Source organism: Vitis vinifera, chromosome 15 (genome assembly GCF_030704535.1).
Source record: "Vitis vinifera cultivar Pinot Noir 40024 chromosome 15, ASM3070453v1".
Lineage (NCBI taxonomy): Eukaryota > Viridiplantae > Streptophyta > Magnoliopsida > Vitales > Vitaceae > Vitis > Vitis vinifera.
In genome coordinates this window covers 6,559,733-6,574,186 of record NC_081819.1, presented here as the reverse complement: position 1 = coordinate 6,574,186, position 14,454 = coordinate 6,559,733, and the positions used below count along the sequence as shown (strand labels likewise).

Below are 14,454 nucleotides of genomic sequence, written 5' to 3'. Positions count from 1 at the left end.
ACCTTAATTGATTCCATATTATTATCTCCATATGCTAAGTTTGTTGGCTTTAATATTTGATTGGTTATTTTTATTTTAATTCATGTGTCTCTTGAAATCTAAATGTTAATCTTGGGTAATATTTTGTTAGTTTGTTTGATTAGGAAGTCATAAACTTGATGCCTTAGTGATTGTTAGTTAAATTCTTATTTTTTGAAGGCCACTGGAAACTCATGAAGGTTGGTCTTACCCTCACCACTTTAATTGACATGATTTTCTAAATCTTTATTTTTTTTATTTTCGCTTTCTTTTATTTTGATTGGTATTTTGTTTTCTATGTTTTATTATTTTAAAAATTAATTTCTTTTATTTTAAAATCAAAACCTTTTTCTCCAAAGACCCCTTTAAGAAATTCTATTTTTTTTAAAAAATCATTTAGAGTTCTTAGAATCAGAATCTCATTTTCTTAAAATAATATGCAACCATTTTTTTATTGGTTTGCATCTTTCTTGGTTTTTAACGAAAAATTTGGTTTTAAATCCGACACGAATCCAAGCTTGTGGTCCCACATAAATGGGATAATTCCAGGTTAGATTTGTGTATATCAATTGGGGAATTGGTGAAACCCCTACATAAAAAAAAATATATTTTTTAAAAATTCTTTATTTACTACCACCTTTGTTGCTTATTGAAATCGTGTTTATCTTCTTTTTTTAAGAATTTTATACAAGACATGTGTGATGACTGGTAATTTGGTGTACTTCGATCATTTTTTTGTTATATTAATTAGATGTACATGTTAGGATTTTTTGCTCTAATATTATTTATTATCTAACCTCTCCCTGTCCTGCGGAAGCACGCTATGAGTTATATATGTTATCCAGGTACGTTCCCTAATACCCACTTTCTAAACCCTGTGAACATGATTGTCATTGCGTACTATGCCGATGCTTGCTATCTTATTTGATTGCCTTGATATATATTTGATGCTTGTTTGATTATCTTTGATAAAAACACATGTTGTGATATATTTCTATACTAACTTTTATGTTTCATGATAGCGCTTGAGAAGTCGTTCAAGTACGCACTTTGATTCTCTCTTATGATCAGACTTTCTTATTTGGCATGCTATTTTTTGAAATCACCAAGCCTACCTAGGTATCCATGATCAACCATTTAATTGTCACGTTTCCCTCAACTTAGTCAGTAAAGACCTCTTTAGGGCTTAGAGGGGTGCTACCTCCTAGAGGTACCTTCCCAGTAAGTAACCTGATCCTCGGACCTAGACTTGGGCTTTTTCAAAGACATGTTTTTTCCAAAAATTATGGAGTCACATTTTAGGGTTTTTCTTTCTTATTTTATTTTCCCTTTAAAATAAAAATAAAATAAGTGGCGACTTGACTTTTTCCAAAATTAATTTTTTTCACAAATAAAAAGCAAGTCTCGCCGATCGAGTGGGGGCACACATGAAAAATGCGGGTCCACAGGTTGTTATTTCTATAACCAATTATTGTTTTCCCTAACATCTCTTAGGGTATATTTCAAATATTAACAATTATATTGTTTTTATCCCTAACCAATTGTAGGGTATCCCGAAAAGTTAAAACTCATATTTTTGCATACCTAAAGATTTTATAATCCATTAGTTAATTGAGATATTCTTTATTTTAATTTGGAGTAAGAAAAAGTTGGTTATTATTTATAAATATTTATTTAAATTTTTACATCACCCATTCATCCCCCTTGGGTGTTCCCTATTGGACTTTCCATTGTTATTCAAGTGGTATTAAAAGCAATACCCATTTTTCACATATATAAAGTATGATGAACTTCTCTCCCTAGCCAATCTAGGATATAACAATCAACCTCCTATATAGACACTATGTTCTCATTATGCCCCATAGGATTACAAGGCAAGTCACTTAAATGTCTGCTTCTTCCTATCTAAAAATATTGTCCACTTTTGAGTCAAAGGTCTTGTGACTTCAAAACGAGTCTACATCACTATATATGTAGTACTTCGAATTTTTCTCGCTATCACAATCACTACCCATGTAGACATAACATCCTTGTCATGTCCCATGGGATTTTAGGACAACTCGTATAAGCATCCAATGCAGGACTACACATACATACTCCCACAACGGTCTATTTTGTATATATTATCTATTCTAGGCCTAACGGTCCTTAAGCTTTAAAATGTGTCTTCACAATTAAGATAATCTTAATACATATATAATACTAAGAACTCCTTGTCATGTCTAATGAGATTGAGGCTAGATAGAAAAACACTCATTATTAGGCCAAGCAAAGTTTCACATAAGGATTAGGAATCAACTTTGATACCATTTGTAATGATTTGCTTTTTCTTATATAGATATCATTTGCTCTGCACTAAGCTTTAAAATGTGTTTACTTAGTTAAAAGGAGCTCACTACTTATATAGTGTCAAAAACTTCTTTCCCTAGCCAATGTGAAATATCAAAATCAACCCTCATGCAAATATGACTTCTCATCATATCCAATGAGATTATATAGTCATTCAATCAAATATGCTAACCTAAACTCTAATATCAAATGAGGTCCTTGCGACTTTAAAAACATATTTACATAATTAAGAATAGGTCACTACATATATATAGTGTCAAGAACTTCTTTCCATGAGATATCACAATAATATTTACACAATATGGAACATGTCCTTACATAATCTTTCTTGATAATCAAACTTCTTAATCTTAGAATTTCCTAACTAAATTTAACTTTGTAAAGGAGTATTGTGTGACATGAGTATATATTAGTGAGACTCTAACCTCAACTAGGAATATCTAGAGCTTATCAATATCTTGAGGTGACTACCATAGAGATAATTATATGTCCTAAAGTAACTACCACTAGTTCATGTCTATCCCTTATATTTATCCCTTAGAATCAATGCAAATTATATGTAAATTATCTCATGGGATCTTTATGTGATGTAATTGTATACAACTCTATAAATGGAACTCTCATTCTCCTCCAAATGAATTGAAGAATGTTCATTCTGTCTTCTTATGCTTGATAGAACTTACATGGTATTAGAGCCACTCTTGATTGATGTTGATGAATAGTCACCTTATAATATTCCTTTTCTCATTCTCCTTTTTCCAATACTTTCAACCACTCTATATCAATCAAACTTGATAGAAATAATCACTTGTTATGGAAGTCATAAGTACTTCTAGTAATTGAGGCATATGGTTTTGATGATCAAGGAAGCAAGCAAATGTTTGAAGTTTCTCATAAAACAAAGTGAAACCCAAACTATCATGTAAGAAGTTAGTAATTAATCCAAAATATTAGAGCTAGATAAAACAAGATAAATTACTCCTTAGTTGGCTCTTGTCAACTCTATCAAAAGTTGTTCTCATTAAAGTAGTAGCACATGCCACATCTTCTAGTAGGTGGACTTCCCTTGAATGTATTTATGCTTCATAAACCCATGCCGAAGTTCTAAAAGTAGTAGCTCCAAATAAGGGTCTCCAACGGGCGGGCCGGGCCGTAAATAGGAGGCCCGCGGCCCGGGCCTGGCCGGGCCGGGCCGGGCCGAGCTCAAATGCTAGGCCCGCGGCCCGGCCTATGAGCCCGCGGGCTAGCGGGCTGGCGGGCTGGGGGGCGGGCTGGGCGGGCCGGGCCGACGGGCCGGGCCGCGGGCTTTTTTAAATAAGCCAAAATGGCTTTTAAATAAAGGAAGAGGGGGGGATTCGAACCCCTCCCCTCAAGCTTAAATTTCAAGGCTCTAACCAACTGAGCTACATTTCTTTTATGCTTATTAAATGAATTAGTTATATATATATAAAAATATAGTATATTATTTTTTAAAAAAAAATTAAAGGCGGGCCTACGGGCCGACCCGCCGGGCCTAAATTTAGGCCCGCGGCCCGGCCCGCCCATAAACGGGCTCGGGCCGGGCTTGGGCCCGGCGGGCTTGGGCTGGGCTTTAGCCCGTCGGGCCGGGCCGCGGGCTTTTTGGAGACCCCTAGCTCCAAACAACCAAAAATCTCCACCATAGTCATGGTTGATTGTCTAACAAAAGTGAAAAATCTAGCAAATATTTTGACAGCAATTGGACAATTAATTTAAATTAAAAGATGAATTTTGTCATATGTCACATAAGCTAAAGATAGAAGTTCCTCATACTACATATGTAGTGGACCCCTCTTAATTGTGTAGACACATTTTAAAGTCATGAGAATCTTAGGCCAAAAGTAGATAACATCTACACAATAGAAGACATGTAATACATTGTAATATCCCACATTAGTCGGGAAGAGAAGTTCCTAGCGCATCTTATAAATTTATTATTTTCCATCATTCTAAATGCAAGACTTCCTAGAATGTCACAACGTTGGTGTCACTTCTATCTTAGTCTAAAGGCCTCATCCATTTACCTCTCCCCACCTTCCCACAACAATCATAACATTTTTTTAATATTAGCCAATTTTATTTTCTTATAATATCATTTCCTATATAAAAATAAAATAAATAAAAATAAAAAATAAAAAATTCTAATTTTGGCTACCATTTAATTGAATAATTTCAATTTTACAGCATTCAAAGATTTAAACAAGCTCAAACATTATATTTATCTTTATGTACTACTTATTAAAGTGTCCTTCCATAAATTACATGACAAAAAATTAATATTTGATAGTATAAAAAGCAACCACTCAATTCAAGAAACTTAAAGTGACTTAATAATTTAATTTATATTATTAAATAAATTAAGTATGTTTGGTAAAATAACTTAATAATATGACTTAAAATAAAAAATAAATTTAAATAATAAGTAAAAATACTTAACTTATTCTTAAATTCACATCTTTATTTATTTTTTATTTCTATTTGTCTTAATAACCTCCACAATTCCCTTTACTATTCAACGACCTCCACTGTTATTCAACCTTCTTTCCTTAGTTATAATTTATGAGGATAAATATGTGAATTTGATGATTTAGAATAAGTTATCAAACAATCTTAATATTTAAAGTAAGAATTAAATAATAAGTTTAAGGTCAATAATTTAAGTATAATTTAATTTAAATTCAACTTAAATTATTAAGTATTAAGTTTTAGCAAGCACCCCTTAATAATATGATTGAAAAAATAAGCTTAATGCTTAGACCAACCTTTGAGCTTTAGGGCTGTAATGCACTTTAAAAACCATAAGGTATATTGTTTGGGGTTCTAATTTGAAAAACTGTACTTATATTTTAAGGAGATACAAGTTTGAATATGTCTGGTGAAAGAATTGTTTGATATGATGGATAAGATGTCAATGAATTTCTTAGATGAATTGATCAAAATTATGTTCCCATAATACCTTCACATTTACCAAGCAAATGAGAATATGAACAATATGGATTCATATCACTGAGCTACAACATATTCATTTAATTTCCAAAAAAATAAAATAAAAATGGGCAAAAGAGTGAAAACATAATAGAAAACTTAGGCGCTCTAATCCCTTTGCCAAATGATCTTGTAAGGGAAATAAAATGACTTATCACTCAGTAACAGAGAAAAGATATGAATTCCATTCTTAGGCATTGTAAATAATTTTTAAAATACAAATTAAGATCAACCATAAAAATAAAAAGAAAGGAGATCTAGAAGATGTTACTATCATTCTATCAACATGAGCTTGAGCTTGACCAAGGAGCCACTGATTGAGTTCTCCTCCGTCCTCAACAACACAAAGTCATCATTCTACTCATCACTCCCAACAATATTATTAGCAAAAAAGCACTGCACCTAGAGCCATTTCCAGTGATTCCTGCACCATAACAGATCATAAATTTCTAAGAGATTTTGTGGAGTTACCAAATCTACAGACAACAGATGTTGTATCTATAACCTCTGATAAACTAAAAGGAGACGAGAAGGCAACTTACAAAGAAGGTAGCTTTGCTGGTGCAACCACTATGTATATGTATGTATATCTGAATTCAAGGCTCGAGATCTCTTAACCTTTTATGTGATGGACCTTCAGCTGGGTCGCTTTCTGTGTCATCACGGCTTCTCTTAACATTACAATTAGCGGTTTCCCTCAACAGCTGAGATGAATAATGGTTGGGCTGAAAATCTTGTGCGTATATAAGATGAACCCCACATTTCTTCACTTTAAAGGCTTTGCTACCACAGTTGTAAAGGCCATTAAATAAAGCCTTGAAGTGCCTCCATTGATTGGAGCGATGCTTCTTCTTGATAGCAATCTGAGGATAATAGGTCACCCAAAGTACGCAATCTGAGACATCACCATTATCGCAACATTTATGAAGGTATGATACACCACCATTTTCATAGTATTTACAGGAGGATTTAAACCAGATATCATCCACACGTCTGAATTGATCACCATGGAAAGCGATCAACCGACATTCTAAGCCACCATCCTCAAATGCATCGTCAAGAGGAACATAAAGAGAGCATAAAGCAAATCCCAGGAAGTCATTGTCCTCACACCAATTCATAGGAAGCTCGACTGTTACTTCACTTCCAAGTTCCTGATTGGATATCCACTCTGGGATTCCCCTACTTCCAGGAATAACAATATTGATTCCTATACTCTTGGATGACTCAATACCATGTTCCAACTCCTGCATATATATATATATATAAATGCTTGATGTAAGTCCCATGTCTACAAATATATAAAATGTTAAATTCCACGAAATTCATACCTGAATTGCTGATTTGAAGCAACTGAACAAAGAACACTGGAGAAGGCTAGATAGACTTGATAAAGTGTCCAGGCGGGTGCAGTCGTGGGCATCTAAGACTCGTAAACTTGATGGAAGCTCGGTAATTGATTCAAGCATCTTGCAGTGATTCAACTGAAGAATTCTCAGCTGACTGATGCCTGATGGTATGCATCTGATATTGCTTCCACTTAGATTTAATCGTCTCAATGAGGATAGGCACCATAAATCACTGGGTATAGCTCCTCCCATCAGGTTGCAGCCACTTAGATTTAGATCCATTAAGGAACATAAGCCAATCATATCTGAACATTGCAGGGTCATCGGGTTCTTTGGCAATTCCTGGAGTTTTGAACAATTTTGCAAAACAAGACGTTCGAGAGATCTGATATTGCAAATGCTGCTTGGAAGAGTCACAAGGTTTTCACAATTTGTCAAATCCAACTCTTCAAGACCTTTTAGATGTTCAATTGATGGTGGTAGCTCTTTTAGAGACGTTCCCATTAATTCAAGTCTCCCTATATTTTCCATGTCCTTGATGATATCCGGAAAGGCCTCCAGATTTGAGCAGCCATGGAGATAGATACCATGAAGAAATTCCAACCTACAAATACTGCTTGGAAGTCTCCTCAAGTTTTTGCACCTATACAGGCTGAGCTCCCGAAGTCCTGTTAGATGATATATCGAGGAGGGTAGCTCTTTAATCGCAGTCCCACCTAACACAAGCCAGTGTAGACTTTTCATATCCCTCTGGATCTCTGGAAATTTCTCAAAGTTTGAGCAATTTGCTAGTTGAAGCATTTCAAGAGACTCCAAGAATTCAATGCTGGTTGGAAGTTCTTTAATACCACTCTGATTTAAATAGATCTTCCTCAAATGTCTCATATTCCCATGAATCTCTGGAAATTTCTCAAAGTTGGAGCAACCAGAGATATCAAGAACTTCAAGGGATTCCAACTCAATGCTGCTTGGGAAACTTTCAAGTTTTTGGCAGTCTTTCAGTTGTAAGGAAGTAAGCTTCTTTAGAACTCCAAGGGATGAGTGAACTTTTCGCAAACTTGTACAACCTTCAAGATTTAGCCTCTCTAGATTTGGCATTCCTGAGAATTTTGATATTTTAGTGAGCTTCTCTGAGTGACTTAGATTGATGAACTTTAACTTTTCAAGACCCTGAAACCAAAGGAAATTTGTTTTAATAAATAAACTTCAGGAATTTCAAAATTAACATGAACTACAAGAATAACTACATGATAGTCATATACCTTACTCCCTTTCCAAAGTCGTTTTATTGTGCTATACCTTAATTCAAGCTCAACAAGGTTTTCTCCATGAAAATTTGATGGTAAGCAATTCAAAGAGTATCCTTCCCAATAAAGGTATCTTAACTCATGAGAAGGAATTTCGAAATCTTTTGGAATGAACACCTTAGACTCTTTTTTCGTAAAACTAGAATGATCACTCCAATAGACTTTGAGTAATCTAAGTTTCTTCATTCTTGAGAAAACTTTTGTACTCAACTGTATTTCTTTCAATCTAGAGAAGTCCAAGGATATGGCTTCAATTTTTTTCATTCCCTGAAAAATAAAAACCAACAATGAGGGAAACACAAATATATAGAACTTAGTTAATTCGTGTTTTATATGCATGTGAAGTTTAAAATAGAAATAAAATTATATAAGCTTCTATCTTCCACTAAGATTCAAGAAGGTCCATGTAGTTGATTCTTACCTCTTTTCTTAAAAACGCACGATAGATATCATCTGGATCCCACAATCTGCTCCATTTATTAGGGTCATCGGGATATTTTTCACGAACAATTTCTTGACCCATTTGTTGTATTAAATCATGCATATGAATCTTACTATTTGAAATTGTTATGAGACACCTATCACAAAGAATTTTCAACCCTATATTTGCAAAGAAATTACAACCATCTAATATTCTTGAAATAAAATCTTTATCTTCTCCTTTAAAAAAGCAGGCAATATCAAGAAATATTTGTTTTTCTGTGTGGTCGAGTCCATCAAAACTTATTCTAAGCACATTGTGTATTTCCATGTTAGGCTTTCCCTTCAATTTATCTAAAGCACTCTTCCATTGATCTATTGTCATGCCATAAAGAAAAGAACCTAGAACTTTAAGAGCCAATGGAAGACCCTTAGCATAATTTATCACACAATTCGAGAGGTCTTCATAATTTTTTGGAGGAATGTTTTGTTTAAAGGCATGCCTACTGAAGAGTTGAATAGCTTCTTTGTGATCTAACTCTTTAACCTCATATACTGCATCCACTCTATGCACGTTTAACAAATGTTTATCTCTAGTGGTTATGATGATTCTACTTCCTGGACCAAACCATTCACAACTTCCAACCAATAACTTCAATTGATCCAAATGGTCTACATCATCAAGAATAAGAAGAATCCTTTTTCGACAGAGCCTATTCTTTATCATATTGATTCCTTCATCAATATTACTTAATTTTAGATCTTTTACCATCAATGTACCATGAAGGAACTCTTGAAGCAATTGAAGTCTACCATGATGACATTTGGATCTCTCTTTGACATCTTCAAGAAAGCTACTACCTTTGAAGTGACATAAGACATCATTGTAAACCATCTTAGCAATGGTAGTTTTACCGATTCCACCAATCCCATAAATCCCAATCATGCGAACATCATCGATCAATTCAATACTTAGCAATGATTTCAATTCTTTCAAGCGAAGTTCCTTTCCACATATGTCCTCATTGACATATAAAACCTTAGGATTCAATTTTTTAAGGATGTCGTCGATAATCTCCATAATAAGCTTTGATTCGTACCTGTGAATTATAATGCATGTTCAAACTGAATTAGGAACCAATAAATAGAATCTAAACTAAAGAGATCAAACCACATTTCATTAAGTCACACATTCAAGTACAATTTCAGTAATGTTATATCAAGTATGCATGTGAAAGGAAAAAGTGAAAAAAAACAAAAAAAAAACCCATTTGTGCTAGCTTGTGCTATTCAAATATTTGAAAGGTTCAAATTGAGATTTTATTACCTTTTATGACAAGAAATCCTAGCATTGTGCAAACAGTGGAGACAAGTACTAGTTGCCTAGTGTACCAAGCTGCAAGTTCTCCATTCAAACTTCCAGTCTAGTAATTTGTGTTAACTAGGTTATTACTTATGACTAGAACTAGTTTATTCACAAATATGTTGCTCATCATTCCCTTTCAACTTTCCAATATTTAGGTAAGTCACAGGAGTTGTGTCCACATTTTGTGAAAATGGATAGAATGCAATTACTAGGAATATTCACAGGTCTGTTTGTTGATATATGAAAGAATCAATAATGTGACTCAGATTGGGAAAATTGTTCTATTGTTATTATTATTATTATGATGTACTAAGTATTAGTAGGATAACTTACTCTGGTGTTTGTATAAACATATACAATATCATGCATTAATCAATTATGTATTAGGCAAATATAATGTAGACACAAAGATCTGTGGGAAGGACTAATTGTCACTTCCTTATGGGATGACACGAAACTTCATCAGTAAGAACATAAAGTAAGCTTCACCACCGAGCTTAAAGTGAAATTTAGATTAGATTTAAACAAAATTGGTTAAACTACGTACTTTCTCGAAAGTCTATTTGTAAATTCAGAGGGAGAAAGGAGAGGAAAAATAATAAATATCAATATTTTGTTTGGTTTTCAAAAAGGAAAAAAAATGCTTAGAAAAATTATTTCCTTATATTTGAATATCATGAAAAAAAATTAGACGTAAGAAGAAATACCAAGGAAGAATACGGGAAAATGTTAAAAGAGGAAGGTTTAAGAAAAGTATATTCTTGGACAATATATATAAATTATCCCTCTTTTTTTTTTCGTTCTTTTCATTTATTTTCTCTTTTTTTTTTTTTCCTTTTTTTCAAATCTTATGACTATATTTGGTTAGAGGAAAAATTAAGGAAAAGAAAATAAAATTTTCTCCTGTTTTGATTATCTATTGAAATTTAATTAAGGGAAAAAATTAAATTAATGAGAAGTATAATTTCCTTAAAACTTTCTCTACCTTGTTTGAAGGAAAATATGAGGAAAATCTTTTAATATTTTCCTTCTTTTTTTTTCCTTGACACTTTTTTTTACTACTTCTCTCCAAATCTGAAAAAATCATTTTTTTTCTTATACTACATTTAATTCCAAGAAAGTAGAAAAAAAAAATTAAAATTGGTTAAACAATTTCCAATTATTTAACCTTTATATAAAAGGAGAAATATAAGTGAAATGGGTTTTTTTTAAAAAAAAAAAAAATTAAAAGTAATTTATTAACTTTAAAACATTTTTTATTTTTCTATATTTTTGTTTTATTATATTTTTTTCTCACCATTTTCTTTGTCGCAATTTTTCCCTAAAGGCTATGTTTGGTTCTTGAAAAATATTAGGGAAGGAAAAAAAATGTTGAGGAAAATGATTTTCTCATATTTGATTTTCTTATAAAAAATACGAAAGAAAATTAAATATAATTAAAATTATTAAGAGATTTGTATATTTTTAAATTATTTATTCTTTATATAAAAGAGTTAAATAAATAAATAAAAAGTTTGAAATAGTATATAAAAATAATTTATTTATTTTAAATCTATTTTTTTATTTTCCTTTACTTTTTTTTCCTTTTTATTTTTCCTCTATGTTTTCTTTCCCTTGCATTTTCCCTCAAACTTTCCGGACCAAACATAGCAACTAAATATACCTTTAATTTTTCTCCTTCAGCATTTTTTAGAAGCCAACCTAATTAAAAGGAAAAGTAGCCTGTGACCGTTACAAACCAAAGGGAGAATTATGTTTTGATGGGCCAATTTGGGAATAATAACATTTCGGAACCCAACTTTCCATAATCCAAGATATGTCCACTGTTTGGAAAAATATTAAAGGAAACATGCACTATCTACTGTTTTAAAATGCTATTCCAAAATTGCCCTTTAGTTGTCCCTGTCAGCAGCCACCGTCTCTCACGACACCGTCTCTCACTCGGGCATCAAGGAGCCCTTTTCTGAAGTTGGCCTCCAGACGAGAGAATCCCTAAAAAAGCCCTATTTTTTCCTCTGCCATTCTCAATCCTCGCAGATACTAATCTAATCAAGTTATTAATTTTTTTTTTTGCAACCCCCGTTTGATTCCCAAGAAAATCCACCCCCATTCGATTTCCGGGAAAATCCATCCTCGTTTGATTTCCGAGGCCCTTTTCTGAAGTTGGCCTCCAGACGAGAGAATCCCTAAAAAAGCCCTATTTTTTCCTCTGCCATTCTCAATCCTCGCAGGTACTAATCTAATAAGTTATTATTATTTTTTTTGCAACCCCCGTTTGATTCCCAAGAAAATCCACCCCCATTCGATTTTCGGGAAAATTCATCCTCGTTTGATTTCCGGGAAAATCCATCCTCGTTTGATTTCCGAGGCCCTTTTCTGAAGTTGGCCTCCAGACGAGAGAATCCCTAAAAAAAGCCCTATTTTTTCCTCTGCCATTCTCAATCCTCGCAGGTACTAATCTAATCAAGTTATTATTTTTTTTTTTGCAACCCCCGTTTGATTCCCAAGAAAATCCATCCCCCATTCGATTTCCGGGAAAATTCATCGTCGTTTGATTTCCGAGAAAATCCATCGTCGTTTGATTTCCGACAAGATCCATGCAAACCCCCAAGAAAAACAAAAAAAAAAAGTGCTTTTTTTTTTTCCTCCATGTGTTTTCTTGATCTGATCCAGGGGTCTCTTTGATTTTGGGCCATTGGATTTAAATTTCACAAACCCTAAATCCACGATTTTTGAGCCATGCTGAAAAATCCAACCTTTGCCTGCAAATCATGATCAGATTACCAAATAGCATCTTATATTTTAAAAAAATAAAATAAAAAAATTGGACAGATTTTGCATCCTGCGTGGGCTGGTAGGAAATATCGGGACCTTTCACAGGGACGATGAACAATGGAGGGGTATTTTCGGTATGAAATAACACCTCAGACCAGAATGCATGTTTCCTTTAATATTTTTCCAAACAGTGGACATATCTTGCATTATGGAAAGTTGGGTTCCGAAGATGTTATTATTCCCAAATTGGCCCATCAAAACATAATTCTCCCAACCAATAATCATAACAATTTTTATAGTGAGCATTGTATGGGGGACAAGTGTGTAGCTTGAGGCTTGATTTATTTGGGTCAGTGTTTCAAGGCTGTTGCTGATGAGCAAGACAAACTTTGTTTTTAAACTCCAGAATAGCACAATTGGGTTCAATCTTCAAACATAACACACCGATTTGCAATTTGGGGTTTAAAGATGATATCATATGTATTAGAATCAAGCAATAAAAAACAAATGAAGATAAAAAGAAAAATATTTTGAAATTAAAGATGAAGGGAAGTTGTAATTACTGATATTTCTGCCGGTCATATCCAGCTAGATTGCTTGCTTCTGTCAAGGCAATCCTCCATTTTTGTATCTTCTCCTTCTTCTCCTGGTCTGCATCCTTTTCATGATCTGCAAACGCTTCTCCATAAGTCCCAGTCTGTTTTCGCACTTCCGATGGATCCACATGGTAGAAAATTGGTAGAATTATTTGCTGATCATTTGTTGCCATGCATTCAGTGATCTTCTCGAGCTCATTTAAACACCAACTGGAATTAGCATAGTCTTTCGAAAAAATGATGATGAAAATCCTTGATTCTTCAATAGCATTCAAGAGCTCTCCTGCAATAACTCCTCCTTTCTCAAGTTCTTCGTCATCTCTAAATGTGTGAATCCCATTAGAAACCAAAGCACTATAGAGATGGTCTGTGAAAGTAGAGCGGGTGTCTTCACCTCTGAAACTCAAAAAAACATCGTAAGTGAATTGAGGGTTGGAAGTGGAAGTAGAAGAAGAGAAGATTTGGGTTGTTGAGGAAGCCATGGATCCTTTCTGTATGAAAACTACAAAAGATTGAACAGTTAAAAGCTCCAAGTATCTGAGAAGCCCAGCTCTTTCTCTTTCTTGAAAAAAACACAGGTGGGAAGGATGAATATTGTCGAGGAAGTGAGCAGTTTTGAGAGTGGAGCTAGGTGGGAAGGTAAGGATGAAATGTCAAGGAAGTAAGCATTTTTGTGAACCGACATAATACAGCTCACTCTTTTTTTTTTAAATTCTTTTGCAGCTGTCTTATTGGTAGTGGTGTAGTTGTTCTTTTGCTTTTGTCTCCTTGATAACATTTGTAGTTTGCCATTCAACTGTTCCTGGGGCCAATGCTGCTGAGGAAATGCCTTTTTCTGTGGTTGTGAACTCTTGAAATTATGTCATGCCCAGATATTTTGAAATTTATGAAGTAGAAAAATTGTCCTTTATTTCTTTGATATCTTTATGTATTTGACATTAGGACATGATGGATATTAATAAATCTCCATTTCTTACCACAGGAATCTCAACAATCAATTTGTTGGATTATGAATTATTGTGTTAAGCTTAGGATGTCAGGGTCCAACCACCTAATTGGCCCCTATATGATGAACAACAAATTTATCCCTATTATATATTTAACATTTTAATGTTTAAAGTTTTATTTTTTAAAATATATGACCGTAATTGAAAGGTTTTCTTTTTAAGAATTTTATCATTGTAATTCTTCTAATTCATTTTGATTTGTGAATTGTTAAGCATTGGTGTACTCTATCGACGTATGGACCATATTGATTGTCGAATCATATT

General features: G+C 33.5%; 1 protein-coding gene across 1 annotated transcript; it reads right to left on the bottom strand.

Annotated features, from left to right (window-relative positions):
• Positions 1-5,440: 5,440 nt before the first annotated feature.
• On the bottom strand, positions 5,441-14,070 carry LOC100250170 (disease resistance protein RUN1). The gene is made up of 6 exons (XM_059743014.1): positions 13,151-14,070; positions 8,413-9,546; positions 7,982-8,375; positions 6,702-7,889; positions 5,913-6,617; positions 5,441-5,794 (listed from the first exon to the last, which is right to left on the bottom strand). The coding sequence occupies exons 1-5, from the start codon at positions 13,663-13,665 to the stop codon at positions 5,967-5,969; spliced, it is 3,882 nt and encodes a 1,293-aa protein (XP_059598997.1). The 5' UTR covers positions 13,666-14,070; the 3' UTR covers positions 5,441-5,794; positions 5,913-5,966.
• Positions 14,071-14,454: the final 384 nt, after the last annotated feature.